This window comes from Vanacampus margaritifer, chromosome 1 (assembly GCF_051991255.1).
Source record: "Vanacampus margaritifer isolate UIUO_Vmar chromosome 1, RoL_Vmar_1.0, whole genome shotgun sequence".
NCBI classification, from domain to species: Eukaryota; Metazoa; Chordata; class Actinopteri; order Syngnathiformes; family Syngnathidae; genus Vanacampus; species Vanacampus margaritifer.
The window spans coordinates 13,845,940-13,868,541 of record NC_135432.1 but is presented as its reverse complement, the minus strand read 5'-3'; the positions used below and the strand labels follow the sequence as shown (position 1 = coordinate 13,868,541).

The following is a 22,602-nucleotide window of genomic DNA, read 5'->3' as shown; positions in this document are numbered from 1 at the left end:
CCAACAGCACTATTTATTATGAAGGCAAAGAACATGGCAGCACACAGAGGCTGAAATCTGATTGGACAACTTGGACAAAGAAAATCATCCACACGTTACGTAGTTGTATTGATTGAAAGCAGTGCAGTCAAGAGTAACATGACAAAATGAGGAGTTTATACTGTAGGGAGTGAATTAATACAATTTGAATGGAACAAATACAGCGGTGCCTTGAGTTATGAGTAACCTGACTTATTAGTTTTTCAAGTTACGAGTCATTGTTTGAGCACAAAGGTAAGATACGAGTGCTGTATGGTGGCAGTGAACTAAACAAAACAAAAAAAACTGCCAAAAAAAATAATTTTTTTGTGTTTATAACCAATTTTGCCTGAAGAATGAAACCACTAGCATAATGCTAACGCATAATTGCAATGCCATTGACAGGGCTAAAAAAAATTGTGGAGGCAGGAACATATTCATGGCATTTGGAAAATGATTTGACATATGATTGTTTGGAGTTATAAGCATGGTCATGGAACAAATTAAAGTCGTATCTCAAGGCACCACTCTTATAATTTAGGTCAGTGCTTCTGATAGTCTAAGACCCGCAGAGAAGGCCTTGCTGGCCCCGCTGACCCATCACTGATGTGATTTAATGCAATTTTTGTGTGAAAGGGAGTTTATTGAGTCTTTGTATTGTGTTTTAACATGAGTAATGTTTATTCTCTTCTCAGAAATGAAAAAACAACAACAGATTAGTGTTTGTTTATATTACTTTTTGTCATCTATTCCCAGAGGTTTATTTGTAATCACCGCAGCGTCAATATTCCATCTCCTGATTCCCTTCATGCAGCTGGTGATTAATGGGCTATTAGAGAGAAATAAAAAGCTTCCAGAGGAAATTACCCTCAGCGAAGTATTTTGTAACAAGTGGAACAGCTGACTAATTAGGCCTGGTGCAGAAATGAGGAATTGTTTGTAACCTCTAGAAATGAGCCTGGCCTCACTTGAATTCTTGTTGAAGAGCCGCCACGTGTACGTTGCTGCATGTGTGCAGGGCCGGAATGGGACTTATTTTCAGCCCTGGAGGTTCAAGGCTCCAACCACTTTAGTTGAGTTTTAATGAAGTGTATCAATCTTAAATAACTTACCATTCCCTCCAACGTTCTCTTATCTTATCTTCACATTGTATTCATATTCATAACTAGGGCTAGTGTTTAAAATAAGGGTTTCGAAGTAGTGCTAGGGTTCAAAATTAGGGTTTCAAACTAGGGCTAGGGTTTCAAATTAGAGTTTCAAACTAGGGCTAGGGTTTCAAATTAGCCTTTTAAACTAGGGCTAGGGTCTCAAATTAGGGTTTCAAACTAGGGCCAGCGTTTCAAATTAGGGTTTCAAACTAGGGCTAGGGTCTCAAATTAGGGTTTTAAACTAGGGCTAGGGTTTCAAATTAGGGTTTCAAACTAGGGCTAATGTTTCATATTAGGGTTCAAAACTAGGGCTATGGTATCATAAGAGAATTTCAAACTAGGGCTAGGGTTTCAAATTAGGGTTTCAAACTAGGGCTAGGGTTTCAAATTAGGGTTTAAAACTAGTTCTAGGGTTTCATATTAAGGTTACAAACTAGGGCTAGTAATTCAAATAAGGGTTTCGAAGTAGTGCTAGGGTTCAAAATTAGGGTTTTAAACTAGGGGTAGGGTTTCAAATTAGGGTTTCAAACTAGGGCTAATGTTTCATATTAGGGTTCAAAACTAGGGCTATGGTATCATAAGAGAATTTCAAACTAGGGCTAGGGTTTCAAATTAGGGTTTCAAACTAGGGCTAGGGTTTCAAATTAGGGTTTAAAACTAGTTCTAGGGTTTCATATTAAGGTTACAAACTAGGGCTAGTAATTCAAATAAGGGTTTCGAAGTAGTGCTAGGGTTCAAAATTAGGGTTTTAAACTAGGGGTAGGGTTTCAAATTAGTTTCAAACTAGGGCTAGGGTTTCAAATTAGGGTTTCAAACTAGGGCTAGGGTTTCAAATTAGGGTTTTAAACTAGGGCTAGGGTTTAAATTTAGGGTTCCAAACTAGGGTTAGGGTTTCAAACTAGGGCTAGGGTTAGGTTTTCATATTAAGGTTTAAAACTAGGGCTACGGTTTGAAATTAGGGTTTCTCTCGCTAGCTGCTCTTGTTAGCCACTCTAGCCTTTGGCTCCGACTAACTCCATGCATGCATTTCCGCTGCATTTATGCTATAGCGACATCTAGTGGTCACTTATTACTAGTGTTGTCAAAGTTAAAGCGTTAACTCACTGATCAATTACAAAAAGATACAGCATTAATCATGTATTATTGCAGATTATTCACTATTAATTCTGACCGCAGATGATCCTTTAGCTTGCTGGCGGATGGTTATGCTATAGCTAGCACAGGCTGTGTTTGAGCAATAAACTTAACTAAATGCATTAAAGTAAAGCATTTAATAGATGTTTGCTTATGACATTCACAATATTTGCTCGTGTCAAACTATTGGGAGTCTTTTTTTTCATTTTAAATTATGCAAGTAATTAACTGATAAGAAAAAGAGGTGAATGTGAGTGCGCAATGGATAAAAAAAAATTGAAAACGTCCTCATAACATTAAACATCTAAATAATTAACACATAACAGGTGCTCTTCAAATTTGGCGGACAATTTATTTTTGATGGGGAAAAAAAGCCTTTTTACTTAAGCGATTAATCGTGATTAATCAAAATTCTAAAATGCGATTGATCTGATAAAACAAATGTAATCGTTTGATAGCTTTACACTTATTACGCACTGTGGCTCAAGATGGACAACACGACAAAAATGACTATGACTTGGGGCCATATTCAAAAATTATCATTTGGGTTGACTTATTATTGACTTTTTATGTCGGCGGATGTGATACCACTTTATACCTACTTTTGCAGCCCTCTGTATATTATAATGACCTACCCTCCACACACATATAAAATTGTCAATTGCAATGAGAAGTCATTTTACTTGCTGATTTGAAAACAAACCTAAGTGCCATAAGTATTGACTTTGTAGGACCGAATAGCCGCCAGCGGCCCACAAAGCAGCTCGGCCCACCGGGAATTCTCTTCGTGCCCCATATTGGCCACTCTGGGCCTTGATGTGTGCGAGACGCAGACACAGGAAGTGCCAGGAGCGTGCGCGTGACAAATGTTTCGACAGGTGTGGCAGCGGTTGCGCCAACAGATCTGTTACGTTCTCTGTTGAGACGGCTCGGATGTCAGACCAAATGTCTTCCTCTTCAATGAAACCGCATGATCACACATGATTAGTTCTCTTGAAGTATTCTGTTGTGTACTATAGCGCACGTGGTGAGCAATTGAGATGTAAAGTCCGCGCGAGTCGGTGGGCGTGCACGTATAATGTAGATTGTTTGATTTGGTGGGAAATGGATGAAGACTGCGCGCGTGTGTGCGTGCGCGTATGTGTGGAGGGGGAGGGAGCGGTGACAGTGGTGTGCTCCCGCCTCACTGAGCCCCTCTGGCAAAGAGAGAGAGAGAGAGAGTGTGTGTGTGTGAGAGAGAGAGAGGGTTATGTGTGAGGCTGTGAGCACATGAGAAGGGGAATGATAAATCCAGTGGAAAGAGACGAACATTTTGTAAGAGAATGGCAAGAAAAGGATGCATTCATCTCTTTGTTTTGGATTTTATGCAAAAACAGAAATTGCTAGACTCGTTTTTTTGGACATCAAAGTAGTACTAACTATGACCTTTGGAGAATCAGGGCTTCACTTATGCAAGGATAAAGAGAGCGCTGTAAAGAGGCCCATGGACCAAAGATGGAGTTCTTCTGGTATCTGAGCAGGTGAAGCGTCCCAGTCACCAACTTGTTCCTCAGGTGGACTTAATATCAAATCCCCCCAAAAAGGAGCTGCAGCCATGCTGTGTGGTCTGAGGAGAGACTCCAAGAACAGCAATGGTAAGACAGAGTATTGTTTTTTAAACGTGAATGTTGAGACTAAATATATTTCAGGAGATGTGAGCGTCAGCGAGCGCGTCCAGCCGGCGCCTCGTGCCCTCCTGCCGAGTGTAATGGGGACCGATATAGACGTGAACTGGGCCTGTTTGTGAATCGGGTTCGACTTCTGGAAATAGCATCATGACCTCATCTCCACATTTTTGCCACACCCCCAGCCTCCTCGCCACATATTTAACCTACATCCTAAATGTGTTTGGCAGGAGTTCATTTACTCATCTTATGTATATTCATAAAATAATCCGCAATTAGATCGTAATGACATGCAGCTCTTCTGGCAAACTCACAGAGTCACCATCGGGGCTGTTTATTAATCAGCTTGAGCGAAACATCTTGAGGGCGCGTGATGCTTCTTGTAAGCCTCGGGGACGAAGGCTACAGTGGTACAGTGGCGGCCCGTCACGCGCGGCACGTTGGGTCCTCGTAACCCACAGCTAATGTTGCCTTTTGACTGCAGTGGCAGCTGCTGGACCGTCAAGGCCCCCAGGAATCCGCGTGATATTAAGGCTTTTGCCCAAGATAACGTGTTTACGGCGTGTCACTCACTTTGTGTACGTGCGCTCGTACCTCTGGGCGAGCACGCTGGATATTTGTGCAAGGATGTGTGTCAAATACCATGTTATGCAAATCTTTACATCGCGGGAAAATAAACAAAGATATTTCTGTGGGTTAGATATGACTCACGGGGCTGTGTGGAAAAACAAAACAAAGAGTTTGCAGAGGTTTCAGGCTCTCAGTCATCTGCACGTTGGATGGAAGAGGACACAAGACAGTGAGTTTGATGCCCGCAGAGCAGTTCGGTCCTTTTGGTCCTCTCGTTGTAGTGGGTTGTTGCTCAGTTTTGGCTGTTAGGTCTTGGCTTGCTGACCAGAAGATGGCAGGTTGAAAACGCGCTGGAGAGGTGCCAGCTCACTTCCCCAGTACAGCCGAGAAGCCCTTGAGCAAGGCACACAAAACCCCAAACTGCGTGGGCTGCCCCTCTACATTGCTTTTTGCTCTTCCTCCTCTTCTTCGAGCTAAATAAGAGAGACAGTAAAAGAGCAAGCAACCCTCAGGATGAAGCATTGTTGTTCTACACAAGTGCCATCTACACAACAAACACACAGTGTTGCCTTGAGATACAAGTGACTTGACTTAGAAGTTTTTCTCAAATGCGAGTCATCGTTCGGCTGATTTTTTTGCTTTGACTTGTGCGCATAAAGTTTAGATGTATGGTGGCGGTTATTAGTTATTTTATACTTTTAGTGGTTAGATGTCTTTTACTTTATCTATTTTATTTACTTCCGCACTTTACTGTTGATAGAAACTTAATGTCATTAGTCATTAGTGGTGCTACAACATCTAAATTTCTCCAACTGAAAATCGTAAATCGGATTGTTTCTGTTTTTGGTAGTGGATACAGAGACCACACTAAACCAATATTTATACAACTTCAACTTAAACATTTAATGAATTGATGGAGTTTAACCGCCTTAAAATAATGTATAAATCTACTTGGGTGGGTGTTTGCCGTCCCGTTACTTGCGTAACCTCATAATCAACAGGCGAGTGGCGGCAAACTAATGTTACATGCGGTATATCTGGTCGCGACCCTTCTTTCTTTTTTTATATATACTTTTTTTTATTTTTATTAAATGTTCTTGAAAACATCTTGGGTGGTTGCCAGTTTACTTGGGTGGCCTGTCCAAGTATTAACATGGTGTACGAAACACTAAAAGCCCATCATGAAATTTGACCAATTAACATTTACAATTAACAAATGAAATTCAAAAACAGAGAAAGTGTGTACAAAGTGTGTATTTCAAGTCAAGGTATCAGTTTGTGGAACAATCTGGATTATAAAACAAAATAATCTCAGTCCATTGCATTTTTACAATTTCTGGAAAAATACAATTACTATTTAAATATTTTGTTCAATTGTTACCCAAAAAGCGTCTTGACTGTTTGCTGTCATTTATTTTTGTGTTGACTTTTCTTTCTTTTATTTTGTGTGTGTGCTGATTAGAGACAGATATAAGTGTTTTTTTCTCTGCCAGCCCCCCCCCCCCTTTATTTCTTTCTCTTTTAAAGAATGACATTTTTTTTTTGAATTGAAATGAAATTGAAAGTTGAATTGACGATGTCTTGGTGTTTTTGTGTCTTTGTCTACACTTGGGAGCGTGATTTGGATGACTTTCTATGTATAGCATATACCTTGTGTATTTAAAACAGCTACTTAACTTTGATTGAAAGTAGGCTATGCTATCTTAATGCTAACACATAGGAACGTTACAGATAAGCTAACTAATAGCATCAGTGTTGGTCTTTTTTTACCCTTTAATCAATTAAAAAAAAAATCTACACAAATAGATGATTGAAAGTAGGCTATGCTAGCTTAATGCTAACACATAGGAACGTCACAGATAAGCTAACAAATAGCATCAGTGTTGGTCTTTTTTTACCCTTTAATCAATTAAAAAAAAAATCAACACAAATAGAAGAGCAACAAATTTAGGCCGATAATATAGGCTAACAATAGGATAGAATAGCGAAAGGTAATAGAGATCTGACAGGTGCCCAAGGCGCACACACCTGACTGAGGAGCACAATGTTCATTGAATTGAAGCTAAATCTGTCTCGAAAACTGGTTCATTTCATTTAATTATGTCATGTATGTTTTTTTTTTTTTATTAAAGTGCAATTTTATATAGTGCTACTTCCCCTTGGTACAAACATTTTTGTTTTGAGCAATGTTTTTCTTTCACGCAGATCTCATTTTGGATCTCATTAGATTATCTTGATTGAGTCTCACAGCAAGAATTTGGATTGTGATGACTTTGATGAATGTTTTGATCCACTGAGGACTCAACACACGCAGCTCTTCATCACTCTTAACTTGGTGCGCTGTCAGCTGAAAGAAAATGTGCAGTGAACTCACGATGTCAAATCAGAGTCTTCACAAGCATGCTTTCTGACATGCTTGAAATATTTGGGTCTTTTAATTTTTTTTATTTATTTTATTATTTTTTTTTTATAAAACACCAAAAAATTGTCTTAAAAAAAAAAAAATATATATAAAACAGTCCCACCAAAATTGGGTTGTTGTTTAGAAAACAACCCAGAATGTAGTGTCAAATTGATCAAAGTGGCAAGTCTGCCGACCACCCCCCCCCACACACACACACACACATATACACACACAACAATATACTGTATTTATTGAGATTGAAGTCTGTCCCCTTTTTTTCAGCAATATATTTATTGAGATTTGTAAATTGCGAAAATAACCATTACAAATAAATTCAACAACAACAATAAAAATATTTAACGTGTCTTGCAAGAGCTCCCGCATGTCCTTTCAGTCCAATATCTTCATCCTAACGAGGGTATCATCACGTCCCAGGTTCACCTAATTGATGTGAAATGTCCGAAAACGTCACTCCTTGAAAGATATCCTGTTGACCTCTCAAGTAATTTTCTCCAAAGGCAAGCGCAGAGATAATTCCTTAAACCACTTTACAATACTTGATTTTCCAATTGATCTCCATGATAGAGCTCGGTCTGTCCCTTTATGACTCCTTTTCGAGTGTAGCTACTTTGGGCAGCCATCGGGACCGCTGCTAACGTACACGCAGTATGTTTCAGAAATGGAAGGAGCAAAACATTTTCTCCCTGCAGTGCAAATTGAGCACTCATTGTGGAAGCTTCTCTAAATGACACGGAAATGATGATTTTCTCCTCATGTAGAAAACAGTCCATTAACCACATGCTGTTGCGTCAGGAGAATCCTCAGGCTCAAGTAGCTGCATAGAACCCTCTTGCTGAAAATACATTCTTGTGATGATCTAATAATTCTCAAGGACTTTTTTTTTTCCATCTCTGACCTTTTCATAAGCTTGTGTAGGGCTGAGTTGGGACTGATCATTCTAGAACACTCGACTTTATTTGAATATAAAAACGAATTAAGCTACTGACTTATTCAACTCTAACTGCCCCCCTACCCACCCAGCCCCCCCACATTACCCAAGGTGCAGTTCAGGGAAATAAAAGCATGAGCAGCTGTCATGAGGTGCATAATGGTTTGTTCATTTGGCCATCTGCCGCCGAGATTCTCTCCTCATTGAGCCACAGTGCCTCCTAACATGCCTCCTTGCTGTCTCCTCAGATGAAGGACCATACGCGAAAGGAAACAAGCAGTCCGGGGCATCTGACCAATCACATTTCTCCCAGAGGTGCAGCCTTTCAGGTACAATTTAGTCAAACATGACTGTGCATCACTTTGCTTTCTGTCTGTGGCTTGATGCATGCGGATGCACTCACCTGCACGCTCAACCGCTCAAGAGATTTAGACAGAGAGACAAAAAATGCTCGTGTGGTATGTGTGTCAAAAAACAGAGGTGACAAAAGTCCTCACACTTTGTACTTAAGCAGAAGTATGGATGGATACTTGTAGTAGTTCAGATTGAATGTTAGCCACCGTTGCTACGTTGATAGCATGACTTTTTAAAAAATTTTTTTTATTATTATTATTATTATTATTTATTTTTTCTGGAGAGCTCAGTATTGTTCATTCGGTAATTTTACCGATTTGACATGTCATCATCATTGCTCTCTCTTTTTTTTTCTTACTTATTTGTAATCCGCTTTAAGTTTTGAATTTTAAGTTTTGGGTTTTAAATGATGCCCTGCGATTGGCTGGCAACCAGTTCAGGGTACCTTGATGATGACACTAAATAGACACCAGATGGGAGGCTTTAAAATAAATACATAAAGTGATTAACACAGAAAGGCTAAAAAGTGAGAAATTAAGTTTAATTGTGTCAGGCAGACGCTAACGCTCTACCCGCCTCATGGTCGGTCCACAGAAGAATACCGAGGAGTGACTACAGTCGACCTGATGAAAAGGGAAGGCAGCAACCTCGGCCTCACCATCTCCGGGGGCTCTGATAAGGACGGCAAGCCCAGAGTGTCAAACCTACGGCCAGGTGGGCTGGCTGCCAGGTGAGATCTGCATGCACTCGGTGATGCGGCGGAGAGCATGTAGCCACGCCACGCTGTCCGCACCGCTTACGTCCGCTTGCACAAACATGCTTATGCTGCAAAGTAACGCTTGCTCACCTGCAGGACTTTCTGTTGTGTGAAGTCAGCTGGATGCCAACAGAGATTTCACGACAAAATAGTTTGAATGGAAAGATGCAAAGAAACATAATAGGGCTTACACATGGACACATTGTTACCACTCCTCTAATGACAATAAAATAAAATACATAATAATACATTAACAAATATTAGGGGTGTCAGGCGATTACATTTTTTAAGCGTAATTAATTGCATGACTTAATCGCAAATTTTTATGTATCCTCTAAATGTACAATAAAATGTACAATAAAATATTTTTTTCTATTTTTTCCTACTCTTGTTAACATAAGATAGAAATATGGCTGCATCTTTTTTGATACAGTAATTTCATAATAATTCATCAAATTTAGTTAAAATTTGCTCTTTTATTGCCACACGTTATCCAAAAAACAACCTTCGACAGTGCCAGCCGATTTTGAGCATTTTAACTCATCTTTCAAGGTGTGCCGTGACTACATAAACATGGTGGGTACCACATGAAAGATCGCGTTCCATTCTTTCACTAGAAAAAATAATTTTTTTCTACCTTATTCCGTTCTTTAGTAATTAAAGTGACATTGAGCGAAAATTGAAAAGATAAGATACATTTTCTGCACAACAGTGACTTTGATACTAATATTTTTTGTTTTGTGACGCTCTGTGAATTAGATTTAATGTGACAAAGGCTTTGATCATTCACGTAATCCTTGAAAATATTCTCGTTTGTCAGTTTCATTGCAATTCTATACTAACGGGAGCCCATTGAAAAGAGATACAATGCTGCCATCTGCTGGCCATAATTAGTGGGTGTTTGTGGTTTCACAAGCTCATTGAATAGGTAAGTTCCACTGCCCATGGACAAAAAAAAACAACCCCTGTAGTAAACATCAATTAATGTATTTGGCGGCATTCATTTGGATTTTAATATACGTCATTAAACGTTTTTGGCAGTAAAAAATTGCATTTGTAAAACGCTGGTGACCGCTCAGTGCATTTGTCTTATCACATTAAGAGCTATCTAATCTTTAACATGAATTAACTTGTGAAATTCTGCCCATTTTTTAAATTGTAAAATACAACTTGACCCCAGTCTCCACAAATATATGCAAATTTACTACTGCAAAATTTTTACATGTACGTGTCTGCTGTGTTAGAACTGGAATTCCCTCGGTACAGGCTTTCCAAGTAAGTGGTGGTCATTAATCAAAGCAAAAATGTGTGGCCTTGAAGGAACTTTAACTCAAAATTAACACACTCATTTTGACACCTCTAAAAAATATATATAATAAAAATTAAAGATATTACTTTTGAGTTGTTGCTCAACACAATTTATTTAAAAAAATAAAAAGATATTTGTTCATAAGACTTCTCATCCCCTCTCTCTAAATGATTAGTCTTAGGTTACCCTGAATGAACGTCTCACTTTCTGACTATGCTTCCACCCGTTTTCCTAAAGTCAAGCACCCACGCGACAGCAAAATGTCGTGGAAAAAAAAGTCACGTTTGCTGATGATTAAGCAGCGTGTGACATGCTTGGTGGATGTGTGAGCTAATTTACTGAGTGAAGAGTCATGCGGGCGGACAGGAGAGAGACTGGCGTTGACATTGTGTGATGAGAGCCGACTGGATGACAGGCCAGTCAGCTCGGCTTGTTAGCATGTCTGTACGCCTGCCTGCAGCATCCATTGGCAGCCGCCCGGAGGTGAGAAAGGGAAAAGGGGTCAAAACTATCCGATTAATTAGTCCTGCCATGAGTAGCGCGATGACTCAAGCTGTCACTTGAGAGCTGACATTCTTGAGGTTTTCATTTTTCGTACAAACCATTACAAGTTTTTAATTGCAAAAGTTGTCTTTGCTACTTAGCTGGGAATAAGACAATGCAAATGGAAGCCAGCATATTGAAATCACTGTTTCATGACCCATTGCACACTTTCAAATGAAATGCTTGTATCTTGGTCACCTCCCACCAGGAGTGACCAACTGAATGTAGGAGACCACATTAAGTCGGTCAACGGCATCAACCTGTCCAAGCTTCGTCACGATGAGATTATCAGCCTGCTGAAGAACATCGGGGAGCGAGTTGTCCTGGAGGTGGAGTACGAGTTGCCTCCGTTACGTACGTTAAGTTTGCCTACACTTGCACATACAGTGGATATCAAAAGTCTACTCACCACCAGGGCTGGACTGGCCATCTGGCATAGAGGGCAGATGCCCGGTGGACCGGCCTCTTTTAGGGTGCTTTTCAATGATCATTTTCCTACATTTTACCCCAAGAGTAGGGGGGGGCCAGAGCCCACAATTTAGGCTTGAGGGACCTGTCCATTAATCCATTTCGAATATAGATAGCAAACTGAAACATCATGAAATACATCAGTGGCAGAACTAAATGTTAGGCAAGAGTTAGGTGGGATTTTTAGAAAATATTTTCAAGAAGAGAAGCAAAACTGAATCACAAGTGTGCACACACTCTTATAAAAATAAAAATAAATCACAAGAATTAAGCAAATGCATTCAAATTCATGTTAAATCGGAGTCAGTACACCCCTGCCACCATTTCAACCTTGGTTTCATTGGATTAAAACAAAATCTAGCAAATGTGTGAAAATGTGTTGTGGTCTGACGAGACCAAGGTTGAAGTTTTTGACCATAGGCTAATTCCAAAAGTTATGCTTGCTGCAAGCACATCACCATTAGTGCTCCATACCTATAGCGAAGCATGATTTGAGTCTGTTTCTCTTCAGTTGGAACTGCGTTTTTAATGAGGAAATTATCATTAATTCCATACAGTAGTCAGGCTTCTGCAAGAAAGCAATGGAAAGCCTACTAGAATATCTGAGATTTGTTTGAGAGTAATCAGAGGCACTTAAAATGGTGGAAGGTGTATGCTGACTCACATTTAGCATTCCATTGAATGTGATTGGTTGATTCTGAATGCGACGGCATTGGCGTTATAAGAGGGTGTGCACACTTGTGCAACTACATAATTTTAACTTTCCCCTCAAGACAAAAATATATATATTTAAATCCACTTTATATCCACTGTATTTACTATAAATTATGTCTCGTAGATGCTGTTTCTAATTCTGTCTTATTTGTTTCTTGCTAACAGTCCAGAATCCATCAGGAGTCATAAGCAAAACCACAGAGGTGTATTTGCTCAAAGAGGGCAACAGTTTTGGCTTTGTCATGAGAGGTACGCCACTGACCATCTTATTGTTTTTTTATTTATTTATGATAATTTGTCTTTAATTCTTTTGGTCTTCTCAAGGTGGCTTTCATGAGGACTGGCGCAGGTCTCGCCCTCTGGTGGTGACCCAGGTCAGACCGGGGGGTCCCGCTGACAGGTATGAACAATTGTATGTGTATGTTTTTGGTGCATGCTATGATACAGCATTTGGTTAAAGAAAGATTTTAATGGAGCAATTACAAAATGTACAATGTACAGCTTGTGTTTTTCTTAGTTGTTGGGAAAACAATTGACTATTGCTTATGAGCAACTCGTTTTGTAAGAATACAGCATGTATATTGGTTGTAAATTAACATTGTTGTAACCTATTAAACATTTCAATCATTTGATCAGATTTTTTGTATCAACTGGTCACTGCTGTATTGCGACATGTTCCGACTTTGCATATTCACAGCTAACTAACCAATTAACTAACTAACTAAACTCAGTGTTACAAAGCCATGACCAAAACGGAAGTTTTTCCTTTTTTAACCAATCCCCATCATTTATGGTTGTTTAGGTGATATGTAAAAAAAAAAATGTTTTAAATAAAAAATAATTATTATATTGTATTAGGCTTTGAAACAATTTATTTCATCATTATAGCAAATTAATAGCTTTGATGAGTGACTAACTTGGGACATAAGCCAATGTTTCCCAACCTTTATTAAGTCACATATTTCACATTATTTAATTCTTACGGCACATCTCTGAACAAAAATACCACAAAAGGCATGTGTGTGTGTGTATATATATATATATATATATAAATGATTATTTAATTTAAATTACATCACAATTTTTTTTAGTCTGAAACTTGACAACCTCACATCTTAATGTATGGATGGCAACAGGTGTTGCTTACACTGGTTATTTGTATCTTCTGCCATCTAATGGAAGAGCATTTAATTGTTATGCTTATCACAATATGTCGCTGGCATAGATAGATGAACAAAGATGCGTGTTTTGCAATTCGTTATTTTTGAAACAGGTGAATTGATCATTTCCAACTTAATGATCTCTAGAATTGTTGGGCAACACTGACATTAACAACTGGAGGATGTCCAATGGGATATACAGAATTATGTTGGTTGACAAGCATGTCCTTTCAAATTGTCATTGCTCACCACTGCATGAAGGCATCGTACACAACACGTGAGTTTTCACTAGAACAGAAAGGCCACTTGCTCCTCCCCAGGCGAACTGAACATCACACTTTTTCCTCATTGCGTCAAAACATACGGTCAAACTTCAAGCTATCCCGCTCAGCCTTCGTCTCACCTCGCTCATGTGGAACCGTTTAATGATCTAGCGTGACTGGTGTCGGGACGCTTGCGTGAGCATCTTGCCACTGATGTTTTCCCTCTCTTGTCTTTCTCAAGGGAGGGCACGGTGAAGGCTGGCGACAGAGTATTGAGCATAGACGGCCTGCCTTTAAACAGAGAGAAGCATGCTGACGCGTTGACCATGCTGATGCAGAGCAGCCAGGAAGCTTTGTTCCTGATTGAGTATGACATCTCTGTCATGGGTGAGCACACACACACGGGGAATATGTGGAGGCATGGTAGGGCAGCGTTGCTCTGAGGGTAAATAATGTGGCCGTTTGGCTGCGTGGACGAGGGTGAGGCTCGGTGCCGGAGATGCCACCAGGGGAGTCACTCGGGCCCGAGAGCAACGGGGAAAGCGTGGATGGATTACCGTCATGTGTGGCTCGCTCTCTCGCTCCCCCTGTCCAACCTCTGTGGGCCAGCTTTTGCTTTGCTAACAAGCACGTTTTCCCAACGTGACCTATATAAAAATGCTGGATATGAACAGTTGACAAACATTATGTGCCTTCAAGCTCCAGTGATGCAACGGCGACAAGATGTCAAGCTGCACCCGTCTGCTGACTGATACATGAGAGATACTGTACAGACGAATGTACTTTATTGCTGGGTCAAAAGTAACCCAAATTGAGTGAAAAAGCTAACCCAGTGTTGTCAATTCTGGGTTATTTTAACCCAACACATTGGGTTGGGGATTTGACCCAGCAATAGGTCAAAAGTAACCCAAATTGGGTGAAAAAGCTAACCCATTGCTGTCAATTCTGGGTTATTTTACCCTAACACGTTGGGTTGGGGATTTGACCCATTGCTGGGTCAAAAGTAACCCAAATTGCGTGAAAAAGCTAACCAAGTGTTGTCAATTATGGATTACTTTAACCCAATACATTGGGTTGGGGAATTGACCCATTACTGGGTCAAAAGTAACCGAAATTGGGTGAAAAATCTAACCCAGTGTTGTCAATTCTGGGTTATTTTAACCCAACACATTGGGTTGTTGATTTGGCCCATTGCTGGGTCAAAAGTAACCCAAATTGGGTGAAAAAGCTAACCCAGTGTTGTCAATTCTGTCAACACATTGGATTGAGGATTTGACCCAATGTTTTTAAGAATGGTACATAAATAAATTCCAGTCGATTTCAGTACACAAAACTAAAAAATGGCGACCTGCTTCAGCTCTTCAACTCAATCTGCTAGGTCAAAATAATTAACCCAACCTTCAGTCAAAGTACCCCAATCTGCTCAAAATCCACAGCTACCCAACTAATAGGTTAGAAGCACAACCCAGCATTTTTTAGTTTAAACATCAAAAATATTACATTGATATCTTGTTGACTTTAATCCTATTTTAAGTTATTTTCAAATTTAAAATTATTTGCTGGCGCTAACACTTGATTAGTTTGTATGTGTGTTGCGTTTTACAATTATTAGTCTCATCAACTACTGTGATTGTGAGTTACCACTAGATGAGATGTTTTTATATATAACCCCCATCTGTAATTTACACACACTTACAAAACAAACACACTATTGTTGTTATTACCATTATCTTTAATTTTTAAGGTAACCCAATTTACGTGCTCAACAAATTAAGAATAAATATAAGAACAATATAAATACTCCTAACCCAAAATTATTTTAAAAATCCTGTTACTATGGGAACATAACATAATAATAATTCATTATAAACATCAAATTTGTTACATTTGCACTACTATGCAGTAACTACATATAAATAAATAAATAAATAAAGGCTATATAAAATACCTCCAATACATCTATATGTTAACTTATTAGTATTGTATTGAGTGTAAAACAATACTTACAGGCATACATTCTTTATCCTCTGTAAAGAATGACTAATACTAGTACTGCAGCTTACTGAGGAGTTTTGACCGGCTTCATGTATAGCCGAGCATCATACTCTAGTGTACTGCCCCTCGTTGTCCAAGGCGAGTACACCAGAACGAGCAGCATCATTAACTTCATCATGAACTTCTTTTATTTTCAACTCCTTTAAAACAATCACATTTCTAGCTAGATCTAAACTGAATCTGGCTAAATTTAATCTGCTAATAATTTGGGGATTGTCAATTTCTGACATGACTCAACCAGCCGGAGTGTAACAAATGTGTGTTATTTGTTGCAGAGGCAGTGCAACACGCCTCAGGTCCTCTGCTAGTGGAGATTGTGAAAGGGGCCTCCTCCAGTCTGGGCCTCAGCCTCACCACATCCATTTACAGGAACAAGCAAGTTATCATTATTGACAAGATCAAGGCGGCCAGCGTGGCCGAAAGGTGAAGCGACCTCATCTATATTGCTAATCTGCTAATATTCCCAGATTTCTCATTGGCCCATGTCATCCTGTCAGGTGTGGAGCGCTGCACGCAGGCGACGCCCTGCTGACTATCGATGGTACCAGCACGGAACACTGCTCTCTGATGGAGGCCTTGCAGCTTCTGGGTAACACCGCTGATGTTGTCAAACTGGAAATTCTCCCGTCCAGTCAGAGCAGACTTCCTGTCCGGCCACAAGACACAGGTAAGCTTTGGAGCTCAGCTTGAAAACGTCACATCACCAAACTCAGAGAGCAGGTGAAGCGGGATTGGTTGTTACCTGAGCAACTGTGATGTTATTTTCAGTCCACAGCAAGTGGCAAAATGGCCGCCCGCTGAGATGGATGAAAATGGATGGATTTTGCTGCTTAATTCGCAATGTTAATCAGAATACCGTTTTTAGGCTAGTGAGGGGGCATATTCTTCAATCCATCCATTTTCGTGACCGCTTGTCAAGAACATTGTTGGGTTGACTTCCCCTTTAAACATACTCACACCTTAAAGCAACACTAAGGAACTGTCAGTTTACGTTGATTATGGCCGCCATATGGACCAAGTCGATAATGTTATAACGGAAGACCACATTTCTCATGAGGACAAGCGCATTGTGTCATTTTTTTAGCTCACCACATTCAAATTGACTTCCGTCTTTGTAACGAATGGGTCAAGGCGAAAGTGACGTATGCCTTAAAGCAGTCAGCACATTTGTAGTTTTTTTGTGTGACCGTGTGCCGACCATCCTCCTCAAAGTTGTTTAGTGCCAGTAAAAATGATACAAGCCCCCTCAGGCCATGGCAAAGGTACCATTCAACTAGTTTTAAGTCGATGTTTCATTAGAGGAGTTATGAAAATATTTTATTAAGGTTGAAAAGTTCCTTAGTGCTACTTTAATGTACGGTGGATACAAAAAGTCTACACACCCCTGTTGAATTGCCAGTAAGATAAATTATTTCTAAACTTTATCCAGCAATAATATTGCCTATAACCGTTACAACTCAATTGCATTTTTAAAAATGGGAAATAATGTGGTTGCAAAAGTGTGCACACCCACTTGCTAGGGCATGTGCTGTGTTAAGAATGAACTAATCACATTTAAACTCATGTTAAATTGGAGTCAGCACAAACCTGCCACCATTTAAAGTGCCTCTCATTAATTACACATAACGTTCAGATGTTCTAGTAGGCATTTCCTAGCATTATGCTAACACTGACTGCTATTTAGAACCGTTCGTAATTCCATCCAAGAATTAATCAATCACGTCCAAACTCATGCTAAATAAAAATCACCTGTGTGCTGACTGAAGTGCCTCTTATTAAGCCAAAACCAATTTCAGCTGTTCTAGGAGGCTTTTCCTGACATTTGTTTTCTTAGTAGCAAAGACTAAAGGTTTAGTGTTAACACACTGACTTCTATTTTGAACTGTTGAGTAAGGGTGCAGTTCCATCTGAAGAAAAACAATCCCAATGTACGTAAGAGTCCATGTTGTTATTTTGAGCAGAATTGTCTGCTCCTTTGGAATCATGGACAAAAACTTCAATCTTGGTTTTATGATGATTGTTTGTCTATATGTGTCTTTGGGATAGGCTGCAGCACACCCACAACCCTAATGTGGATATGTGGATGGACGAATGGAGCTTCTTTACAGTGACTGAACATTACAAGGGCGGAATATATATAGCAGACAATCTCAGTGTTATCATTACATCGTACAAATCTACCTAATGAGGTGTACAAAAGAACATTGTCTTCACATCGCATACATGCTCTCGGCGTTGCTTTTACGTGGAGCTGAAGTAAAACGCGGAGCTGCCTCCCAGCTGCTTCTTCCGTGTACTGCGAATCAGCCAGTGTGTGCACGTGTGAGTGTGTGTGTACGTGAACGACATTCAGGACATAAAACCGCACACACACATACACTCCCTCCTCGTGTTCATGCTGCAAGAAAAGGAATTTCTCATTTTGAATTATTGACCGTTTGTCCTCATCGCTTGGTCATTTTGTCCACTCTGCGGTCATTCGCCGTCCTTCTGCTGTTTTACAAGCTCCGGTTGGCCATTTCAACGTGCAGCACATAAGCAGTCCTCTCAAGTCAAATCTCTACTCTCTAGTCATACTGCGAAAATAAAACCACATTTTGACAGCTCATTTACTCCCAAGAAGCATGACCATAAAATGCAGTGTGCTTAATCTCCTGTGGGGGGGGGGGGGGGGGGGTGAGATTGATATAGCCACTATGAGATTAGGAGTATATATTTTTTTTAAACCAGTCTTGAGAAAAAAGAGCGTTTCTTAAAGAGTATCCTCTAGGTGATCTTAGCATAAACTGCCAAGAGCTCCATCAGACGAAGCATTCCACGTTGCGATTTCACGCGACCGGTTCCTTCAATGAGCCGAACATATCATGCGCTCGCGTCGTCATCCGCGGTTGCAGCAAATCCGCCTTGCATGTGAGCAAATTGTGGCAGATTAGACCCCCGCCAAGGAAGCGGCGAGGATTACTGTCACATTTAGCGTGCAGTGACACACGTCTTAATGAATCTGTGAAGGAAGCTAATTATTGAGGTGCTTCCCACACACAAAGGTCAGCTGATGTCATAAGTAAGAACGCTTCCGTTATCTGAGTCCATGTCTGCTCGTTGCCAGGAGCAGGCTGATGCGGCTTATTTTTATTGCAGACTGCATTGTTGTTGTCAATTCAAACAATAAAACCACATACAGGGTTTTTTTGTGTTTTTTTTTAAATAGGAGTGACACAAGTTTTTCATGATGACAAGTTTTTCATAATGCCAGCTGATTTTTTTTTTTTGCTTTGACTTGAGAGCAAAAATGCAAGTACAGACGCTCCCCAACTTACGAACGAGTTACGTTCCGAGCGATTGTTCGTAAGGTGAATTTGTTCGTAAGTTGCTTCAGTGCTATATTTTGTATTATAATTTATGTTTAAAGAGAATACGTACAGTACTGTACTACGTATGTTAGAGAGAGAGAGCGAGAGACACACACAGTATGTACATGTACGTAATAAGATAAATAAAATGAAGTTTAACTTACTTTTGGAAGATGTACTCGATGCTTAAGGATTTGATGGAGGAAGAGGAGGATTTTATATCATGAGAGGTTCTTCGTCGTCGCTGGAATGGGCTTCAAAAGTTACTTCCTCCTCCGTAACTTCAATGTAGGAAGAAGTTGAGGGTCGAGGGGAAGAAGATGAGGGTTGATGAGTATCTTCCTTGTAGGATTTACTAGAAACTGGCCGAAAGAAGCGATCTAACTACGATTGCACAGTTTTCTTCTTTTTTCATCATAAATGATGCGGTAGCACTGTATGGCATCATTCAATTGATTTGCAACCTTTGTGCAACGTTCAATATTTGGGTTTTGCTGCTCAAAGAGTGCGATGGCTTTATCTATGAGCGACAGGCGTTTCTTCTTCTTCCTCCTCCTCGACACGTTGCTGAGCCTCCAATGCTGGGTGAGCTCTCACAGCGCCAAGCGTCGGTATTAGCGGCGGAAAGAAGCGCTACAGTACTCGGAAAAAGGTGCGCAATAAAAAATCTAACTTACAGCATCTCTTTCCGAACATTTTTTGACATGCGCGCATGCGCGCAGACATGTTCGTATGTACCGTTGTTCGTAACTCGAATGTTCGTAAGTAGGGGAGCGTCTGTACTGTATGGTGACAGTGAAGTCAACAAGCAGCTGTTTGTCAGAGAGTGAACAAAAGCCTGCTCAACCACATGGCTTCTCTTTAGGTAACTCAATTTTGCTTAATGCTAACCAACAATAAAAAATATGAATAGCCTCCATGTCGTATTGACATCACCGTTTAATTAGGCCCGCTGTTCTTAACCTTTTTTGCATATTTTTGATCGACCCTGAGGAATTTGGAGGGGGAGTGCAAGTTAATAGAAAAAGCAAAAACTGCATTTTAAAGTGCATTATGGCCTTTAGTCATTCATCTTTGAGGCAAATGTGACTTTTTAGTGTGACTTTCAGAATAAAACAGTATGTTTCATGTTAACTCATTCACTGCCATTGACGGCTATAGACGTAAAAAAAAATATTTTAACTATTTCTGTTAGTTTAACATTTTTTTCACTTTTGTTAACAAGAGTATGAAAACCTATAATTTTTTTAATTGTATATTTAGAACAGATAAAAAATCGTGAGTTAACTAGTTGGGCAATGCGATTAATTACGATGACAAATTTTAATCACCTGACGCCCCTTATTTTTTATAATCTTTTCTTTTTTAAATCTTTTTTTTAAAGAAAAAATTATTAAAAATTAGGTGCGTCAGGTGATTAAAATTTTTAATCGTGATTACTCGCATGACTTTAGTAGTTAACTCGCGATTTAAAAAAAGAAAGAAAAGATTATTAAAAATGAGGGGCGTCAGGTGATTAAATTTTTTAATTGTAATTAATCACATGACTTCACTAGTTAACTCACGATTAATCACAAATTTTATATCTGTTTTAAATGTGCAATAAAAATATTCTAGGTTTTCATACTCTTGTTAACCAAAGTGGGAAAAAAATGTTAAACTAATAGAAATAGTTAAAATGGATAGGCGTCAATGGCAGTGAATGAGTTAAAAGCATTGGATGAATGATGAATGGGGGAAACGTGAGTGTGAGTAGAACTACAAAAGAATGCAGATCATATTGAACTTGTATTAAAAGCGTTATCTAGAAACTTTAACAATTAAAATGGGAGCGACATTTCTTATTAAAATATAATGAATTACACTTGTGAAACAGGTGGAATAAAAAATAAAAAATCTCGTTACCCTCAGTAGTTCAGGTCGGGGCTGAAGTCAAGTCCACCTTTATTGAGTCCAAGTCAAGTTCGAGTCACAAAGTTCCAAGTCCAGATGAAATCCAGACTAATCCTTAAGACAGAAAAATACTATTTTCACGACCACAAAATTAGAGAAATCTCTTTATGTTCACCTGGTAGCCAATGTCAATGCCAGTCTATTGTGACCATCTGAATTAAGGAATGAAAACATTGTTTTACTCAGTTGAACCAATAAAAATATTTGCAATGGCCAAATCAGAAACAAGTCCAAGTCAAACGCCAAGGAATACGATTCAAGTCCGAGACAACAAAAAAATTCGATTCGATACAGTCCTGGTCCAGGTAGATAAAGGACATCCTATTTCTATAAATATCATAAATATCATTTATTTTCAAAGACCTCTTTCAATTTCACCATGGACCTGGTTGAGAAACACAAATAGTGAAGTAACACAGACAATATACCATAACAGTACTCACAGGCATATATTCTTTATCCTCAGCATCAAATTATCAATTAATATTACTGAGGCTTCTTGAACAACTGGGACCGGTACCTTCATGCAAACTCCACACAGGACCTCAGAACTGAGAGGTGGATGTGCTAACCACTCTTTGTGCCAAATGAAACAAAAGCTTAAATCTTTTTGTTTTTAGGAAATGAACAATACAGTCACGTGCCACACTAACTAGTTTGAGCATTTAAATTAAAATAAAAATATATTTTTTTTTAAATATAAGGCTCACGTCTGCTGGCCAGAAGCAGAAATGCACTGTGTTTGTTGATGGACTTAGCGTGTAGCTAGCATGAGGCAGTGACACTTTAAGTCCCTTACTTCATGTATTAGAAGCCAATCTATTACATAACTGTTCCTGCAATGGTTTATTCACATTTTCATGGCAAATTTTCAGCCAAGAGTGGCACATAAAACGATGCGTGGGGCTGGATCTGGCCCGCAGGCCTTGAGTTTGACACCTTGTCCATTGCGCCTCATTAGACGTCAAGCATTCAGCTGTGGCCAATAACGGCGTATGCTTCCTGCTGCAGGACAGCAGCATCATGCCCGGCAGTCAACTTGCGCACAGCCTTTTTGCACCTTGGGGCTTTTTAGAAAATGACATCCTTAACATGATTTCCAATTTCAACGCAGTTATTTGGAAGTTTGCCAGTAAAAGTAAGGTTCTGGATTTTCACCTTCCACCACTTACCATCAGTGCGCGTCAAACATTCTTAACACATCAAACCAAAGGATTAGTTGCACTGCGACGAAAGACATTAAATATCAATTACTCTGCTCCGAATAATCCCACAGGCGGTGTGTGTTTTGGTACAATTTTAGACACGGGAATGGAAGTGTGATTTCACGGGCAGGATTTAGAAACGTGCACAACACTAGAGCGGGTTTGCCTTTTACTCATAAGTGCCTGTTTGCCGCTGCAGTCAAAGTACAGAAGAGCAGCCATCATCAGTGGGAGCAAAGCGGCAACTTCTGCCTGCCCCCACACGCCAGCCACGGCAAGACATGGAGCAGCCCAAGCCACCTGCACAACCAGCAGGACCACTGCAAACGTAAGTCATCGTTTGTGACATCATCGAAGGAGCTTAAATCTTCGCAACCTCGACAAACGCATACTTTTTTTTTTAATGTCACGTGCTGCACTATGAGCGTGAATGGACGCAAGAGCGCATCAGGAAATGATCAAATGTCAGTCATTTGTCTGAACATGACTTATTTAAATGTATCTTGGTCCATGTGTCTATGCCAGCAACATAAACGGCGCAATTAGCCTTCTGCTATTTATACAACTTTCCGCATATAATGGGC

The 22,602-nt window shown here is 39.7% G+C and overlaps 1 protein-coding gene across 3 annotated transcripts in view; it reads left to right on the top strand.

The window, feature by feature from the left end:
• LOC144060465 (glutamate receptor-interacting protein 2-like) overlaps positions 1-22,602 on the top strand; it is a 37,939-nt gene that overhangs the window by 1,011 nt on the left and 14,326 nt on the right. For 2 of the 3 annotated variants that reach the window (XM_077580066.1, XM_077580059.1), the window contains exons 2-10: positions 8,136-8,216; positions 8,836-8,971; positions 11,059-11,204; positions 12,198-12,281; positions 12,357-12,432; positions 13,697-13,842; positions 15,786-15,933; positions 16,008-16,177; positions 22,218-22,346. In XM_077580066.1, the coding sequence (XP_077436192.1) occupies positions 8,136-8,216; positions 8,836-8,971; positions 11,059-11,204; positions 12,198-12,281; positions 12,357-12,432; positions 13,697-13,842; positions 15,786-15,933; positions 16,008-16,177; positions 22,218-22,346 (1,116 nt within the window). Of the gene's footprint in view, positions 1-2,410; positions 3,935-8,135; positions 8,217-8,835; positions 8,972-11,058; positions 11,205-12,197; positions 12,282-12,356; positions 12,433-13,696; positions 13,843-15,785; positions 15,934-16,007; positions 16,178-22,217; positions 22,347-22,602 lie in introns of those variants that run through there. The other variant, XM_077580074.1, reaches the window with a different exon arrangement.